This window comes from Lichenostomus cassidix, chromosome 5 (genome assembly GCF_008360975.1).
Source record: "Lichenostomus cassidix isolate B80296 chromosome 5, HeHo_3.0, whole genome shotgun sequence".
NCBI lineage: Eukaryota > Metazoa > Chordata > Aves > Passeriformes > Meliphagidae > Lichenostomus > Lichenostomus cassidix.
Window position 1 is genome coordinate 31235451 of NC_139486.1, and position 19802 is coordinate 31255252.

At 33.3% G+C, this 19802-nt stretch overlaps 1 protein-coding gene across 8 annotated transcripts in view; it reads left to right on the forward strand.

Annotated features, from left to right (window-relative positions):
• The window catches only part of RYR3 (ryanodine receptor 3), a 187543-nt gene that overhangs the window by 51256 nt on the left and 116485 nt on the right, over nucleotides 1-19802 (forward strand). For all 8 annotated transcript variants that reach the window (XM_085062056.1, XM_085062051.1, XM_085062052.1 and 5 more), the window contains exons 7-13: nucleotides 305-404; nucleotides 2797-2890; nucleotides 6306-6380; nucleotides 7249-7405; nucleotides 13755-13928; nucleotides 17790-17911; nucleotides 19166-19334. In XM_085062056.1, the coding sequence (XP_084918182.1) occupies nucleotides 305-404; nucleotides 2797-2890; nucleotides 6306-6380; nucleotides 7249-7405; nucleotides 13755-13928; nucleotides 17790-17911; nucleotides 19166-19334 (891 nt within the window). The remainder of the gene's footprint in view (nucleotides 1-304; nucleotides 405-2796; nucleotides 2891-6305; nucleotides 6381-7248; nucleotides 7406-13754; nucleotides 13929-17789; nucleotides 17912-19165; nucleotides 19335-19802) is intronic.

Consider the following 19802-nt stretch of genomic DNA (forward strand, 5'->3'; position numbering starts at 1 on the left):
AGGAGATTGGTTGTGATTCTTATGAATTATTTTATTCTAATCTAGGGGATAATATCTGGTTGTAGTGCATTTTTATTTTTCCTCACTGAAAGGGGTGTGTGTGTGTGTGTGTGTGTGTGTGTGTGAATCGCTCCTCCAGAACAAGACTGCTTCGATGCATCTTTCCCAAATTTTAGAATACTAATTTGAGAAGAGTATTTGTGTCTTTACTTTATAATGCATTCTCTTTTGTTGATAAATTAAAATACTAAGTATTTTAACAGCAAAATTTTCACTGTTTCCTGTTGCCATTGTCTTATTTCAGCATCTCTCCGTGTCAAATGGAAATATTCAGGTGGATGCCTCCTTTATGCAGACGCTATGGAATGTACATCCTATATGCTCAGGAAGCAATATTACAGAAGGTTTGCCATTTTATTTATTTAGAAATGTGTATAAATTAAATTAATTTATATATTTTTGATAATGAGTGAATATTTTTAAAAAATCATCCTCAGACCATCAACCAAAAAGTTCAAAGAAAATAAAGAAAAGGAGCTTAGGAGAGAATACTTGAAGGGAAATCAGGGAAATACAGATACATCAGCTGGATAAACTGAAAAAAAGCTAAATGATTGCTGTAACTTTAGAATAACAAAGCTTTAGAAGCTGCATGAGAAATGAAGGCTCAGTTTTGGGGGAGTAGGAGCTGTAGAACAACTAAAGCCAGAAAAGTTAGATTTTTGCATACAATTTTCCTAAATACTGTTCTCCCACTACAGATAAAACAGATGAGAGATAAACATACAGGCAAAATGGAAAGCAATTTTCTCAAAGTTTCTCTTTCAGTCTCTTAGTTCTGTTTTTTAAGGGCATTTCCTCAACATGCTTTCTGGATGTCACAGCCATGCATCCTTATTGTTTTATTCAGCCTAAATCCAATACTACAGGGTCAGAATTTTTTTCTAGGTGCTTGATGGCACTTTATGATCATGTTTAAGAAGCATCATCTTATTCTGAGAAATGTCTAGTTCTGTACTGAAAGTCTGATCCATTCGGTATCCCTCCCTATTTCAGTGCCATACTTTGTCATTAACATTGTCATTGCAAACATAGTACTTCACCTCTGCTGTTCTCTGTTCAAAGTATCAGTACTTGACATTCACAAACTACTTAAATGTCTTTAAGTCAGGATTATTTTGTGTCACTTGTCTGTAAAACTTATAATTTATGATATTATCACATACGATGTCAGAGGACAAAATTAAGCTTTAAGGGAAGTGAAAGAGACAGCACTTTCCTGGGACCAGCTATCGTTAATAGATATCGTTAATATCATTAATATTGTCTTGATAGAAGATGACTACCCTGGTATTAGACTTATTTTAGTAGTCCTATTTGAACTGTGGTTGGGTTCTTCGAACCCCAAGTGGTTTAAATCAGCATCCCACAGGGTTTCTGTGCACTGGCCCATAAGAAACCTGTCTCAGAGTGTTAGCTTTTCATTTTAAGTGTATATGGGGTATGGGTTTTCCTTGTAATACTTTCTGATTGCTTTGGCATGCTGGAGCCAGATATTTGAATATGGCTGTCTGGGGCCCTGTCATCATGGGTCATAAACAGAATAGGGGTCAACCCTGGAAAAGTCTGTGTTTTCTCACACTTCACAGGTAAAATAAAAACAATCAAACAGAAAAGCCAGCCCACAACTGGCTGCATAATCCAGAATCCAGTAATTAAAAAAAAAAAAAAAGTTAGAATGGGGTAAGCATAGAAGTAGGTTTTCTGTGTCAATCCATTTTTTCTCAACTACTTAGACTTTGGTTTAGGATTATATACATTCTCAGAATGGTTCCTGTGAGAGATAATTGCATGTCAAAAGACATAGAAGTCTAGCTCAAGTGGAACAAGCAGAATGGGATTTCCTGAGTCTAAAACTGGATTGGGAATTAGACAGTGCACTTTTTGAGATATTTGTAAAACTGTTGAGAGAACATAAATATGAGAACAGTATATTTTTTTCAATTATTTTTTTGCTTTGACTTTTATATTAATTGGCAGCAGGGTAATTGTCAGTTACAGTTTTCCTAATGTACAAATTTATATTGAATTAGCTACACAGTATGAAAGTTTCCTTCTATCATTCCTCCTGTATGTGTGTTCTTTTAAAAGGCAATAATTTCACTTACAAGGTCAGAACAGTTTGGACTAGGGTCTGATGAATCATTCCCCTCCTACACCATCTTTGCCTTTTCTTTTTTAATGTTTTTATAGAGTGCCTGGTTTTGACCTGTACTCTTTGTGTTAAATGGGTTGGAAAGTTAGCTTCCATTAAACTTAATCTTCAGAACTGGAAAGTGTTTTCTGTCCTCTGTCTCCTGCTGCTGCTGTGCACCTTTGATTTTGACACAAATGATATATGTCAGAACAAAGTGATGAGCTCATGAAACTCTTTTGTATTGTGATCAATTAAACTGTATTAAGGGGGAGGAAATGGCGTTATCTGTTTGATTTGGCTTTTACCTAAAGCATTTTCAAAGCAATACTTGTTACAGAAGTTTTTAAATTTCCTTTTCTGTGTCAGAATCCTTATTTGATTTTTAAATGTTAAAAGTTTGCTTTTATTTTGTCTTCATTTTCAGAAGAAATAATTTTAAATAAAAAGTATACTAAAATAGTCTGCTGTCACACTGAATTTCTTCTTCTTGTTTAATTTCAGTTATGAGTGAAAATTTGGGGAATAGATTTCACATAGGTCTTTTGAATTTTTTGTAGTGTCAATGTTTTTGCTAATGAGTAAATGAACTTCTTCTTCAGGATATCTTCTTGGCGGGCATGTAGTACGTTTTTTCCATGGCCATGATGAGTGCTTGACAATTCCATCTACAGATCAGAATGATTCACAGCACAAGTAAGTGATTAGTGCATTTCTTTACATTTCCTTCTTTCAAAAATGGAACAGATTGTAAGTTGAATTTGAGGTTAGGTGGAATAAACACTCTTTACAGCAGTCTTTAATTAGGCAGTGACATTGTACAAGAAGTTGATACCTACTAAGCAGAAAATCAGTCATGAGTTCTTTCATTGCTTAAATCCAAGTAGCTGATTTTCACAGAGATTTCATCCTGCAATGTTGCTTGTCCCTAGTGCATTCTACTGTAAGTAGAGGTAAGAAAGTGTTAGCAAGAAGATAGTAAAGTGAAGAAGAAAAATTCCTTAAAAATCTCTGTAGGTTTGGTCTCTACAATGACTTTTATATTTTACATATTTTGCACTTTTTTGGAAAGTTTTTGCTTTCCCAAATTTGATTAATATATTAAGAAAATTAGATCATATTAGCTGGGCTAAACCACTTCTGTATTAAGCATATCTACAGTTGTCATATGTTACATTGATTTATTATTTGAATTTTTCTGCATTTTTTAAAGTTTCTGTTAATCAGAAGCAAAGCAAGCTAATAATTTTGCTACACAAACCTGATAGCTTTACAAATCATATTCAACAAATTAGACTTTATAGCCATTTTGCAAATAAGTTATGCTTTAGGTAATATGATACCACAAGTAGCATTCAGTTATGTCAGGTAAACTTGGCAGCTCTAAATTTTGCATGCTTACATTTTTGTGGACTGAAAGTGTCTCCAAAGCCTAAAGAGAACCCAAACTGAAAACCAGAAAAATTCACTTGGTGAATTTTTTATTGCCATTCTTTTCATACGTGTAAAGGAAAAGAATAAAAGTTTTCCCTGTGTATGAAAATGTACACACCTAGTAAAAAAATACTAGCAAAAGAATTGGGATCTGGATTCTTTGTGTAGAGCAGATGTCATATTCAGATTTATTTTATGAAGAATCTCTTTTAGTAAGGTTAAAATAGATGCTGAGCTGTTTCAGTATGTTCGGAAATGCTGTACATTGCTACTACTGTTACTTATCTAGAAGTAAGATGTAGTTAAAATTACAAATAATAATAAATTCCTAATCTCCAGTATAGTGTTACTCTTTATATAGGTTGGGTATGTATTGTTACTGCCTTAATGTTTGCTTCCATGTTTTTTATGCTAAGTAAAAAAAAAGGGTAAAATTAAAATGTATGTTTGTCCAAATGAAATCTATGTATTTATAATCTTAAAACTGGAAAAAAATATGAATGCTATATTAAACATTTTCAATAGATGATTTGAAGCTGTCCTGTCTGTTGGATGCCATATTTGTATGAGTAATGTTTACATTATTAAAACAAAATGAAAATAGAAAAAAGCCCCAGATAGTAGTAAGAACAGGAGAAACAGATGTAGAAAATGGTTGTGTTTATTTACATGTCTTTATTTAATCAGTTGTCTGCATTTCATTAGGAATGTTAAATAACCAAGTTGGACAAGATCGCAGATTTCATGCAGCTTTGTTACTGAAGGAACAGGTCACTAATGCTACTCCAGTGTTGCATATGGAAAAAGCTTGTAAAATATTTCAGATTTTAAGAAATATAGGAATTGAAAGTGTAAGAGGTAAACAGAGATATATCTGTGATAGTCCTTTAGAGATAGAATGGTTGAGTTGGGCCAAGGAGAAGTGAAGGAGGTCAGAGAGAGTGGAAATGAATACTTAGTTTTGAGCTTAGCAAGGATTTAGAGTCTGCCAAAAGTAACGTCAGTAAGGACAGTGGGACCAAAGACGTAGAATGAAAATGGAAAAATCCAGATAGTTATTGTGCATTCAGTACATTCATAGGATCATGTAACAGCCCAGGTTGGAAATGACCTTGAAAGATCAAATTCATAGAGTCTGGGAATGAAGATGAATTGACAACTAGTTTTCTTATTTATTTTTATTCTAGAGTACCAAAATATTTTCATGCAAGATAAGATGTGTAGGGAATGCTACTACCTTTACTATGAGGAATATGTATTCCTACTCTTCTAGTGGAGTAACATTTCAAAATATTTGATATCACAAGTGTGCCCTCAAACGTGACTTCTAAATAAAGGTGTCAATACAGGTCTATCATCTTATAAAGCAACTGGTTACAAATGGCTTGCCATGCTTCAGTATACTTCATGATTCTTCCAGGATTTTATTGGTGTTGCTCAAGAAATAGACCCTTAAGTGTTCTCAATAGAAGAAAAGGTGTAGAAGTACTTGCTCAGATATGAAGACCACAACTTCTATTTTACAATTTGTTTTTCAGGTCCCATAGTTGCACAAGAATTCAACAGCATTTTTAATTTTTTGCCTGCTAACTGTCAAAATAGGAGAAGAATTTGACAATTTGAAAAGCCAGTTAAAATTCTGCATTTCAAAATGTTACTTTAATTCAGCTGTATAACAGCTAGATTGTGACATCTTTACGCATGCATTTGCAGTATTCAATCAAGTTTGCTAGAGCAGGAAGGCAGATTTTAAATTCCCTTGATGCACATTTTTTCAGACACAGAAGTACAGTCAAAGGTCCAACTTCTGTGCAAACTGGGGTGGATTAGTCCTTCTCAGAAGAATACATGTAAGAAAATTTTTCATCTTTTGGTAGGCATTCAGAGTTTCAGATCAAGACCTTTCCTATGATCGGTTCTATTTCCTATACTCATTATAAATGAGAAAGATTATACAAATTCTGGTGTTTAGATGACAAGACATGAATAATTATTAAAACATTGAAAACTTCCTGTGAACAGGGCTAATCCACCACAGTTTCTCTTTGTTTGTATTTGATTATTGAGCAGAATATTAGTTTCAGCACTAGAACGCAATACTGATCCTCAGACAACAGTTCAAGAAAACAAAATTATAATAAAGGCTTAATTCTTTCACTTCCTGTTTTTTGTTTCTCTGAATGCATTATCTGTTTTGTGATGATTATAATACAGAATTTTTTTTATCACCACCATTTTTGACTTTTAAAAAGAATCATAGAAGTAATTTTAGGAATGAAGTCTCCGATGTCATGTTCATGTTGTTTTCATCTGAAAATATATATCTTTATTTTAAAATATGGTATGTATTTAAAACTATTAGTAATGCAGGTTAATGTCTCGGACACTGTAGGAATTACATATTTTTATGGCTGATTAAATAATAAGAAACGTTTCCCAGCCACTTTCAAGGCCAAGAATTTTATCAGCTTCTGAGACTACCTTAATAATCTACTTTCCTTGGGACATTTGGATTGTTTATCGTAGTCTCACTGATGAGTAAGAATCTTCTGTCCATTCAATGTCATTTGTTTACTGGGAGAAAAGTAGAGAGTGACATACAGTTTACAGAGAAGTTGCAAATACCACATAAGCACAAATAAACACAAGAGGATGGTCTTCTGAATCTTTTCTGTAGGAAAGTATTTTATGAAACTGGAGGAGCTGGCAGTCGAGCAAGATCTTTATGGAGAGTAGAACCCCTTCGAATAAGGTACTGATATTTTTGTAACTCTTTTTCTTAGCAACTTTTGTTGTGTTAACGGAAATTTGATTATTACAGACCCTTAAGGCAGAATATCTATTTGCTATGCTTAATGATACGTTAACATGCTCTTTGTCAATAATAAAAAGCAATGTATTGTGATAGAATAGATTTTTTTTTCTGTCTCCCATATCAAAAGCAGCATTGGCTATGAGATATGTCTACTTAAAGCATTGCTTCTTTCCAAAAGTAAAATGCTTTCCTAGTTTTACTTGGAGTTTTTATAAGCATGAGTGGAAATCAGAGCAATAATATCCCTTCTGGGTGTCCTTGTTTCATTTTTTTTTTTAAGATTATCTTCTTCCTAGGTGATTATCTGTCTGTTATTTTACTGCAAGAGAAATTTCAATGTATACCATAAGAGTATGTATGGCCTTTGAGGGCCTTCTGAACTGTGTGTTTGTTTTACCTGTGATGTGTTTGTGATTGCAAGTGAAATACACTAGTAACTAACAGAGATGTAGAATAATTCTGGGGAATGCTGAGTCCCCACTTAGGTTTAGTTTGTTTGTTTAGCCAGTCAACTAAAATGCAGTGGTTAATTTACACATGTAGTATTTGTCTAGGGACACCATAAGTAACACCCTGATAAAATTGAGAGAGGGTGTAGAAACAAGAAGATGGAAATTATACTCCTTTCCAGGGTTCCCTTTGCAAATGATTTAAGAGTTTTGCATCTCTTTTAATGCCAGTATTGAAATCAGAACTAAAAGGGAATATATATAGCACATTCTATTTTCGGATCATCCTTTAAAACCCAAAGTAGAAATACTAACTTTACTCACTTAAACTATTTTTTGATGTCTCTGATGTTTAGCTGGAGTGGAAGTAATATCAGATGGGGGCAGCCTTTCCGTCTTCGACATATTACAACAGGAAAGTACTTGGCTCTGAATGAAGAAGAAGGAGTAGTAATATTAGACAGAGAGAAGTCAGACACAGCTGCTACTGCCTTTTGTTTCAGAGCATCAAAGGTAAATAACAACAATGCAAATTTGTTCTGAATGTGGAGCACTCAAATACGAAATCTGAATTGTTTCAACAACTGTGTAAGTTACTCATAATTTCTAAATTGAAGCAAATGACAGGGATTGTGCATTGAAATACAAAGGTAAATAACCTGAGTCAAGAGTAACAAAATTCTCATGGGGTAAAAATAAAGGTGATCAATAAACTTTAGAATAAACTAAACTGTTACCAGTTTTAAAAAACAAGATTAAAACCAAATACAGTTGAAGATACAGTGGTTTGATATGAATACTTTAATAATTATAGACTCATTTCAGTAGGGCAGAATCTCATTATAGTGTTATACATTCCAGCTCTATCTGTCATAATTTAATTTAATTGAATTCAGTTCAATTGCTATTCTTTATGCAGTGTGTTGATAAGAACTGAACTGAACTCAATCAAATTTTTCCTAAATGTAAGAAGAATAGTCAGTTATTTCTAAACCATATGTTTTCAAATTATGCTCTTTAGTGAGCTGCTAATTGCATGTTACTAGCTTTTTCATTGTTTCCAGCTGGAAAAAACAGTACAAGGGAGAGACAATGAAGAATGATTATGGAGGTAGGCAAAATTAATAACTTTTTTTTTTTCTCAGAAACTGAAAGGCTTTATAATCAAAGATTAATAAAAGTTTTTGTGTGCTTTCATGACTTTACTTATAAATAGTTGCCATAGCTGTTACAGTAGAGCTTTTTGTTAAAAACAAGAAGCTAAATTTCCCACATAGTTCTGAATGCTATGTGATACTTAAGAAAAAAGAAATCCCCAAGTGAAAAAGAATCTTTAAAATTAGTTATATGCTAAATAACATCTAGCATTAAGAGTCTTTACAAATGATAATTTTTTGTTGGTATAATAAATAAAATATTATTTTTAGCGTGTTTAAAATGTTTATTAATGTGACTGCATGTCGCTGTTGAGCAGCTAGCAGAGTAATGAATGCATCAGTTCTCAGTGGCAAGAAGGAATGACCTTTATTGTTTTGATTTCATCACATATATAGAGTTCTCAAAAGTCACCCAGATTGGTCAGTCAGAAGCCTTCCCCCAGGCCTGATTGGCTAGGCCTGCACTGTCCAAGTTCTGGGACACTGTTCAATAACATCCAAACTTTATCTTTATTTATAAAACACAAGAAGAATTCTCGTGGGAAAAACCTGTGCTAGCCAAAACTGCATATGAAATTTCTTGAATTTTTATTTTAGCCAATCAAAATAATTAAAAACCATCAAGAAATTTTCTTAGACTGCTAGCATTTTCTTGCCACATAGTTTTTCATTTTTTGTTCAGTATAAAGGTTGTGTACATACGATGTTGCACTGGGGCATTGATTACAGCTATAATTCTTCCCATTTTTAGCAAATCATGGCACCCTGGTAAGAATGGTGAATGTCCCAGTAGTGCCACAGTTACTGGTTAAACACTGAGTAAAAATTCCTTTAATGTACTCACTGCCTAATTGGACACCAGCTGTCCTGATATTTTTCAACCTTTTAATCTATGCATATAAATGTATAAATTTTGAGTATATAAATTTAGTGGTTATGTACTCATATTCATAAAATAATTTCTGCTACACTGAGTAGACATGCCCTATTTTCTTACTCTTTTTGTTGAGGTGTACCTCAAAGGCACACTAGTGAAATTTATTACAGTGCCCAAAATGACTAAGCTGAAGTACAGTGGTAATTAATTATGCAGAACTCATTCATGCCATGTGTTTATACATAATATAATTATTAATGTACATTTTTCTGTTAAATACAAGCTCAGTGTGACATCATCCTGCCCCATTTATGCTGTCCTATGTGAAAAAGAATGTTTTCTACCTCACAATAGTTTATGAATTTGGTGCCAAGAAAAAGAATTATTATTTATTGTCTGGGCAGGTAAGAGCTGCACTGTCAAACGGGAGGACATATAAGTGTTTCCAAAGGTGAGGGGGACAAGCAATGATAACTCTTCCTTCAGAAAGAAAGGTGATGTTTTGGAAGTGAATAAAGCCCAAATATTGACCACCACTGTAAGGAGAAAAAGGCTCCTAAAGCCAAGTGCTGATTGCACACAGATTGAGGGGAAAAAGGACCATTGAAGTAATAGTTAGACTAAATGTATGCAGGTGTTTTTATCTTAATTTCTGCATGTATGTATTTGTAAATCTTTTAATGGGTCATTTTCTCAGTAAAGAAACATTTTCACATGCCTGTACCTTAACATGGCATGAATTCAGGGAAATTTCAAGATACCTGTTTCATGTCTTCATATCCAGCTGTGTTCATATCCATATCCATATCCATGTTCATATCCAGCATGTGTACATGTCTTCATATCCAGCTATTCTTAAAAATAGGGTGCTGGATACCTGGCTGTTTGCAGCACTACCATCCTTTAAACTAATAGAATAATTCTGATTGAAAAGGGGCTTCGGAAGCCATCTAGTCCAGCCTTTTGCTCCAGGTAGGGTCACCACCAATTCAGACCAGGTTGCTTATAATAAACATTGCTGCAGAGTATCCAAAAAAGGAATGAAGCATTTCTCCATTGTGGTGTTCTTTCCAGTTTGGAAGCTAGCAAAAGAGTTTTTGTAGAAAAAAGGTATTATCTTTGCCAGAAGGCAGAACTATGTGGAGTATGAAAATCCCCAAGGCTTCCCAAGAGCCTGTAATATATGACTTAAATAAAGTCCTATTTTTCCTGCAGGTGTTAGAAAGACCCTTTTGTTGAAAAAGCACCTTCATCCTCAATATTGTTATGTTCCACTTCAGCAGTCTTGTGTCTTCCTTGCTTTTCAAAACCCGTGATTGCATTCATAGTGTATTTACTTCCACTTTTTTTTTTCCTTTTGATAGATAACACTGGAAATTTAAACCCTTGTTTTAAATTATAAAATTCAAATTAGAGTTTTCCTTAATATGCTCTTACATATGTAATATGCTTGATATGCTTATGTTAGAGCTTAATATGCTCTAATATATGTAATACGTGCCTGTTTACTGCTAATTGCTGCAAACTAATCTTATAAGCATCAGAAATCGATGGACCACTCCTCCCTCCACATGACATCTTGTTTTGATTTTAATATAGACCTTAATTTTGACCAAGTTTTAAAATGTCAACCTTTATATTTTAAGGCAACAGATCTGTAATGCCTTGTGGCAACAGAGACAGCAGTTTCTCTACACCAGATGGAATCCTGTTTTGAAATGGGATGTTCTCATTCCAGCACAGTACTTGGCTCAGTATACACTGCTGAGCAGAGTCTTGGTTCTACTTACAAATTTCCTTAAGACTAAACACAGTGGAAACAAGAGCATATTTTAAAATAATTATTTATTTTAGTTTGTGTATCCCAGAATTAATGTTTGAGGTTTCATATTTTATTTTTGTGATGGCACGTACAATTGATAATGAAGAAGCTATTGGTATAGTCTTGGTAAGTAACATTCTGACACATTCAAAAGTCACAGATGACTCATGCAGAAGGATTTGTTATCATTTTAATATTACTGCCAGCATGTAGCTGTCTAAGGAACTCAACATGGCATTAAGATGTCGTAATAGTATGGTAGTAATCACGAAGTTAATTTGGTTTTGGAATAAGATCATAGGTATTGCAGAGTCCTTTACCTACCTTTGTCTCAACAAGTTCAAATATTATATTTAAATTCACATTTTATAATTAATTTCACAGTAAGCACTGCATTTCAAATGCAATATTAAACTACTTTTTCTACTTATTTTTTATGGGAAGAGAAAATAGAACATAAAATGAAAGTAGCTTTTTTTTTTTCTTGTCTACTGTGATGTAGAAATGTACAAAGCAAAGTATACAGAGTACAATAAGACCAGTAGTGAGATAGCTTGTATGTTGGTAGACCTTTTGTCTTTTTCTTTTGTTGAATTGGAGTAGCTATGGCAGTACTTTTAATGCACTAACAGTGTGCAACACCAAACGATAAAATTTTAATTAACTCATGCAAGTTATATTTAGTAAGAGTTCAGCAGACAGGTTGTTTTGCCATTCTTAGGACTGTCTAGACAAGCCCTTAAGCTGTCAAAAATGTTTCCCCTACTGTGTTTTTACTATTGTAAAATCTTTTTAAAGACAGTTGAGTTTATTTGTCATTCCTTATATTCCTTTTATCACATACAAATCTATGATTCTTTCTCACTTTCTAATTCTTGCCCTTCCTCTAGTATATTAAATATCTTTTGAAAATACCATCTTTGACAGCTTTGCCCTGACATTCTGTTGTTCATTCCATCTTTTCATTTGTTTGTTTTGTTACGGCTGTTCGTTGTTGTTGTTTTTCCTGTGCCACCTTCCAGGCTCATGATGTGATTTGTTTCCTTTGATTAATTCATGGCCTCAGTTAAACTGAGGCTAGGTTGTGAAGAGAGGGTTTTAAAAGGGAAAGTATTTGGATATTTTACTGCTAAGATATGTACAAATATGTAGATAAGAGGGTTTTTTCCCTTCTCCCCCAGTATCTCTCCTTTATCTGACTAGACTTTTTAACTGTTATAAAATACACTGTGTCTTTGCACGCTGTGATCAAATTACTTGGCTGAAATTCTAGAGAAGCTGGACAGAGCGCAAAGCGCAAAACATGATGAAGAGCAATTTATGCTGTATTTCTCAAAGTGAAAACAGCCTTCAGGTCCTGAAAATAATTCTAAAAATTTATTTCTGAAATTTAAAAAATTGTGCATTTTTCACTATGTTTAGTGTTGTCAAAAGGGATCAGTATCACCCCATTTTTTTTCAAAAAAGTAACTTAGTTGGGATTGCTTCCTACCACACTATGATTTCTTTCCTTGAAATTTTCATTGATGCTTGATTATTGATGCAGACACAATATTTGAGAAAAAATGTTTTAATTTTCAGGATACTATGTAAAGCCAAATAATTAATTGCTGGCAGTAAGTGACTTTGTTCTATTTTATTGTACTTTTCACTTAATGTCCCCATTGCAGATCTGTATTGAAATAGTTCATCTTTTTCTGTATGTGATAGTACAGTCCACACAAATATGATGGGACATGATGTCCCCATAGTCTTGACATAGCAATGGTATCTCCAAGGAATGTCTTATACTTTCATTCATCTTGGCATCATAATGCTACCTCTTTCAACTGTTCAATTGTTGAAGTGTGACGTTTAAATTACATATAAATGAAAGCAGATTAGCATAGATAAAATACAACTTCTGCTTACTCCACAGATGTTGAACATTTTGTAACCTGAAATGAAATAAAAAACCCTGTTGCATGTACAGAACTTCAGACTGCATGATAATTTCTGACATATTTTGTTTGGTTAGCAACAGATTAACAACTACCTATGCTTAAGTCCATCAGCCATTGAAATAATAGAAAAATTAGGTTATTTAATTACCCTATTTACAATTTGTTGTTGAATCACATGTATCCATAGCTTGCTATTACAAAGTTTGCAGCATAATTCTGTCCTTACTCCTGTAGTTAATTTTGAAAGGACTATTTTGTTTTAAAGTGCTGAAGTCTTAAAATCACCCAGTTTTAAATGAAGAACAATGGGATTAAAAGTTAAATTTGGTTTAAAAACTGGATGTTCCAGCTAAGCATTGAGCAATGTCTTTAAAAGAGGTTTGAAATAACCCAATTCTTCTTAAAAAGTAGATAAATTAAAAAATTAAATAATTGTAAAAAATTGAGAAATGCAAAAGTAAAGTAAATATAAAAGCCAAATTGTACTTTATTTTAGAATTAATATTTTCCATATTGCTGGTTATTCAAAACAGAGGCATTATTCTAAGCAAAGTGTTTATTTGTACACTTTTTATATATACAAATTATAAAAAAAAATTATTAAAAAAATTTCTTTAGCATAAAACCATCTTAACTACATCTCAAAATAGGTTTCTGTTTATTTTTATTTTTCATGTTTAAGCCAAAATTCAAAATATTGTCTACATAGAGTTCTACAGACCCTGTTAAACTGAAACTTTACTTACATCAGTAACTCCATTACTGAATAGGTTAAGATAAACATCTAAAGATTTTTTTTTTAAATAAATCCACTGTAATAGATTTTACTTGATTTTTCTTGCTCCAGTGAAAATGATGCTTCAGATTTGAAATTATTTTCATTCACAATCTGGAAGATTAATTGCATAGAAGCAGAAATTGTGTGAATCAAAATTTAGCTGCATCTTAACAGCATAAGTTGTATAAATACCGTTCAGCATTGTAATTTGTATCACTGTAGAGTTCAATTCTTTATCCTATACCAATACAGAGATTAAATGCCAACTTTATTTTGTCTCCATAGGAGCTAAAAGAAAAGCAGGAATCTAGTCTCAAACGTGACATGGATGGAATGGGAGTCCCGGAAATAAAGTATGGAGATTCGATCTGTTTTGTCCAACATGTGGCCACTGCCTTATGGTTGACTTACAAAGCACAGGATGCTAAATCAGCACGTTTAGGTCCCTTGAAAAGAAAGGTAATATTTGATGTTTTTATTAATTACTTGGGAAGTCAATGTTTGTGGGTTTTATTATTTTGTGCTCTTGTATTGAAAAGGTGAATATTTAATTCTGAAAATGAAAACAGTTATGCGTGTTAATGTAACAATGAATTGAAGAAAAATTGTTATTAAGAAATGTATTTAACTACTTTTTTTCTCAGAATAAATATGAATTTGTGCTCAATTCTTATTTTTAACACGAGGAAAAAATGGAAATTCCTGATTTGGGTAATTATTTAAAATCTAAATTTAACTGTTGTAACTGGTGTAAACTAATAAGTCATCTTACATTCTCTGGTGTTTTAGATTTTTTAAATTGAGTACATTTTGTGAAATGGCAAATCAATTTGTCACTTAAGAAATGGCCTAAAAAATCTTCATGTCTCTTAAGGGATATAAGGGAATAATTTCCTCCCAAAATGCCAGATGTAATTGTGATGTGACATCAAGAAGGTCTTTCTCTCAGACCTTTGATTTTAGGGTATGATTATACTCTTAATTAGTGGGATATGAACCTGTTATATCTTCAAATTTTAAATTCATATTTCATTCAGTGTTAAGGGGTTTAGTACTAGCTTAACATAACTGTTCCGTTACCAAATGGCTCCTTGAGTCTCTATTTGTAGATTTTTAAAACTTGAACCTATCATTAGAACATGAAAAAGAAAAAATTAAAAAGTTCATGACTTATCATTCTCCTTTAATTACTTGCACATATGTACATTCATAAGAGAATACCCATACAAAAGCACTGTAGTACAAGACAATGGGATCCTCATCACACTCCCTTGGCACAATCACGTTTATTCATACACAGCGCACATGGTCATCATCAATGGGCACTGAGTACCCAACCCCTTCACTTCTCAGCAACCTGGCTGACAAGAGAAATTCTTTGTGTGCCAGTCATTCAGTATTTTCTTGGTGAAAAATTAAACCACACAATTACGGCCTCTCCCTTTCCCATGCCAGAGCTGGCTATGTCATTCTCTTTCCTCAGAAGGTCCAATTTTACTTTTTGAAAAAGCAACATGTAGATTCTTCCTCTGTATTCAATGAAGAATTTTACAATAGCTTCCTGTGGCATTTAGTATTTTGTTTCTCCAGTTTTCTGCTCAGCAGCTAGGGACTAAAAGAACCTCCATAATTGCCTGTCACTTTTATTCTCCTTTGAAACTGTTTCATTCATGTTCAAAGACTGCAAATCTTTTGTTGCCCACTCACCTGGAGAATTCTGTCTTGTTAAGTGCCTTCAAACAGAAGAAAAACCAAACCTTCTAGCTTCATGCAGTTGATATTCCTGTGGAGGCAAGAAACAGTTTTTCATACCCTGCAATATATGATATTAGACTATAATTTCATAAGCAAGTTTGGATGTATATATCCGTTTAAATTTCATATAAATTTTTTTTTTCTACATTGGAAGCTAAGTCATTGCTTTGTATTCATCCTCTGCCATCATTGCGTCAGGAGATTTTCACTTTCACTCACAGTATTCTTTCTGAAGCTGGCCTGCACTTTTTGTAACATGACTCATTAGCCCTAGGAGGATTGAAAAATACCTTGTTTTTGCAAGAGACAAAGGATGCTTTTTTTGACATAACCTAGCTACTATCACTGTCAGCTTCTGTAAATCTTGAGAGAGGAGAAAACAACTATGATATTAGTTTTATATAATACTAAAAATTCCAAGTAAAAATTTCTGTTATTTGGCTTGGTGTAATTTCATGCATCTAATTATTATCCTAACAAATATGAAAGAAAATCTGGCATCATTTATGAGGCTTTTGTTGCATGATTACTGCCAGAATTTCTATTTGTTGTCTCTCTCTCTCTGAGATTGTGGTAACCCAAGGGTTCAGGATTTTGCCAGGTAATGATGATGTTTACGTCTATATTCTAGTCAACATCTTTTCACCATCCAGTGAGTGATGGATGTCTATCTTTTCTGTTTGAGAGTTTGCTTTTGTGCAAGCAGTGAACTCCTGCAGAGCTCTGAAACGCTAGAGCTCAGGGAACAGAAAAGCATATGCTACGTGATTTGGATTCATGTTCTGGAGGCCATTGCTCACAGTGTTGGTCAGTGCCTTGCTGTACTTCAACAAGCAAGGAACTGCCAAATGCCCCTTTTTATGTGCAGAGAGGTGTTTTTACTGAGGAATTGATATAGTCAGTGCTGGATGCTTCTGTCTGTGATATACTTACTGAAATTCTAAATAGTACTGTCCTGTCATGGTGATGTTTCTGGATGATTTAGTTGAGGTTTGGGTTGTTAGCTGGTTTTCTGGTTTGTTTTGTTTTGTTTTTTGTCAGAGAAATAGGAAAGATTAGGTCCTTCTAAAAGACTTTTCCCTCATCCACTGCATACTTAGGGAGAAGAGTGCATATCTGCTTTACAATGATGAAGATGCAATTATTTTGCAAGGCATGACAGTTTTAATACCCTATCTGTCAAATGTTTTCATTCCTGTAGCTCCAAAATCTGGCACTACATACAATAGCCTGAGGAAATGTTATCTGATTGTCAAATATTTTCTTACTAGTTTTGTGATGGGAAGAGCAGATCTTCACTTACTCTTCAGTTTAGAGACCTCAGGACCTTTTCTATGGAAACAGTGATATTTAAACTGGCAAAGTCACATCACACACAGTGTGGTTCACTGTAAAGAAATATCTGAAAAAAAGAGGAAATATGACCAAATTTTAAACTAGTCTTGTTTAAGAAAATGGTGTTAATATAATAATTCACAAATATCTTCCAAGTCTTCTCCATCATATTTCTGTGGATTCTGTTGTACAGATAAACTCAACAGGTGATGTTTGTCTCTTTTAAAAGCTCTCACTCAGTCTGTTTGAAGAAACAGAGCACATGTGTAATCTAGATTCTGCCAAGTGCAGAAAAACTTCACTTTCCAGTGCTTTGCTGTATGTATATGGTAGTATGTACAAAAGCTGTTGGTAAATAACTTTCCCACTCACAGCAGTAACCACTTATATAACAGTACCTGTTTCTTGGTTAACTATTCATGGCCTCAGAATTACTCTGCCAACTGGGAAGGTGGTTTGCAAATTTTTACTAACTCAAAGCTAAAAGGATACATTTTTTGGTGGAGAATTCAGTAGATTTCATATTTGACAAAGAAGCAGGATAATTAAGATTTACTTCTTACAAAATTACTGTAGGATTTAATGACTCACAATGACCAAGACTTGTTTATGTGATGCCTAAAAGTGATGCTGGCTTTCTGTGACATTGTGTGTTTATTTAGTGAAAGATTAAAACCCCACCAAAGGATCTCCGTTATTGCTTGAAGTTCATATGATATTTATATCTGGTTCTGATAAGAATCAAACATATTTTGGAGAAATAGTTAAATGAATCAGAAGTTGCTCAGAAATACTCTTGGTCCTTTAGCTGCACTGTCATTTTTATTTTGTCATTCCAACCTGATTTTTCTTGTCAATAGTCTTAAAGCATGAATCCTTTAGTAAATGATGCATAAGAAAGTGAAGTTCCTCTTTCTCTGACTGCTAGAATATAGAAAGAATGACATTTTTTGTTACAATTTGAAAATATTTTCAAGAGTATCTTTTTAATGACTTGTGGAAGAATAAAGATACATTACTTTGCCTTGTCTAAGTAACTTACGTGAGACTGAAAAACTTGTAGTTATTTAATGGGTTTGTAGTTATTTAATGGGTTTCCAGATAAAGTGATTAACACATCTGTATATATGCCAATACCTTTTTCAGTGCAGTATTGAAATAAGTAAAAACATATTTAAAAGCAAAAAGTGTTTTAAAATAATTATTGTGATAATTACTGACTTTCAATAGGTTATATTACACCAAGAAGGTCACATGGATGATGGTCTTACATTACAAAGATGCCAGCGTGAGGAATCCCAGGCTGCTCGAATAATTCGCAATACTACAAGCTTATTCAGCCACTTTATAAGGTAGCTGTTATCCTATTTTTAAAGTCTCCTGAAATTATAAGAATTTCTCTAAGACAATCCTTATTTCCTGCTTTCAAGTATTTGAATTTAGAAGCTATTAGCAACATATTTTTACTGATCTAAATCTGCAATTTGATTAGTAATGCCATAAAATAGATAAAAGAGTTTATTTGAGATTGTTTACATGAAATCTAATACCTTGAAGCCAGAAGCAAGCTGGATCATAATCCAGGTTGAAGAAAACATGTTAACTGATCTTAGTCTAACTCTGTTAGTTAGTCTTTAATGGTACCTAGAACTTTGTAAAATGAAATCCAGAAGAACGTATTTAGCATTGAAGAAACTATTTTTTGTAGTGCTTTGCAGAAGTTTTAATTATGGTGATCAAGTGGTCACCTTTCTATTACTACCTCTTTAATGGAAAAAAAAAAGAAATAAGAGTTTGTAATTAATGATTTGCTTCCATGGAACCCATCATGTAAGCCTGAATTTTAAATAATACTTCAGTATCTCAAAAACCTACACTACTCCTTTGTATTTCTTTGGCTGAGGATAAGAAAACAGAGCCACCTTTGCCAGCAGCCAGTGCCTGCTAGATGTTACTATTTATAGTAGTCAGGCTGTGGAAAACTGGGTTATCACACAAGATTGAGAAAATACTTGAACAGAAAGAGACATTGTTACACTGACAACTGAGATTCCTTGAAACTCTTTGTTTTTGAATCCCACCCTTCTTTACTTGCTATATGGAATAGATACAGAAGATCTAATTCATTACCTTTTAAGATTACCTGTTACTCTTGTGTTCTTTTTCCAGAAAACTGTGGGTGTATAACTTCAATAACTGCTACTGTAATTGCATGTTAAACCTATAATATTAATAGGATTTGAAGTATCTAAACAAAATCGATTACCATAGAAAAGGAACTTTGATAGAGCATTCATCCCTGTTTCATCTTTTTGCTGAGTTATATTGTTTCTTCTTCTAATTTTTTTTAATTTTTAAAAATATTCTCTCTGTTTATATCAGTGCAGAAAGGGAAACATGATTCCACTTCAGGAATCTCTGAGTGCTGGACACCCAAAAAATAGATGTTTGAGTGATGTTCAATTCAGATCGTTTGTTGCTCATATTCATATGTCATATGTGTAACAAGACTTGATTTAGATACCAAAAGAGAATAGGCTGCTATATAATACTATAAATTACAGTGGGAAAATGATTAACGCTGCCAGTCTTGTTGTTTTCTGTAGTGGAAACAACAGAGCACTATCACCCACTGCCCTGCCTGTTGAGGAGATGGCTCAGACTCTGCAAGACCTGATCACTTACTTCCAGCTTCCCGAAGAAGACCTGCAACATGAAGAAAAGCAAAACAAACTTCGCTCACTCAAAAACAGACAAAATCTATTCAAAGAAGAGGTATAGAGGGAGGGATTTTTACATTATTTTCATTTTAAGAATATTGTGTTACAAACACTGAGAAGAATCTAGATATATGTGTATTATATCTAGATATATGCATATGATCAATAATGTAAAGTTCCTAGCTGAGATATAGATATATAAAAAAATACTAAACTTGTCACAAGCCACAAACTCTGTTATAAAATTTGATCTTAATACTTCTGAGCATCTTTAAACAGATCTTATTTTACAAGGAACATTTTTTACAAAAACTTTTGTTTACTCTCTGTGAAGTTACACAACCTAGATACTCCAAATGAATAATAAAACCTGGGTCAAGAATAGATGTTATTTCTGATGTCATTTCTGCCTGTAACTTTTTACCTCTAGAAACTCTAAGAACACCAGTTTTAGAGAAGGATATGCATTACATAAATTTTGAATTGCTCCTCTCTGAAAATAGAGTAACTACATTTTTGTGTA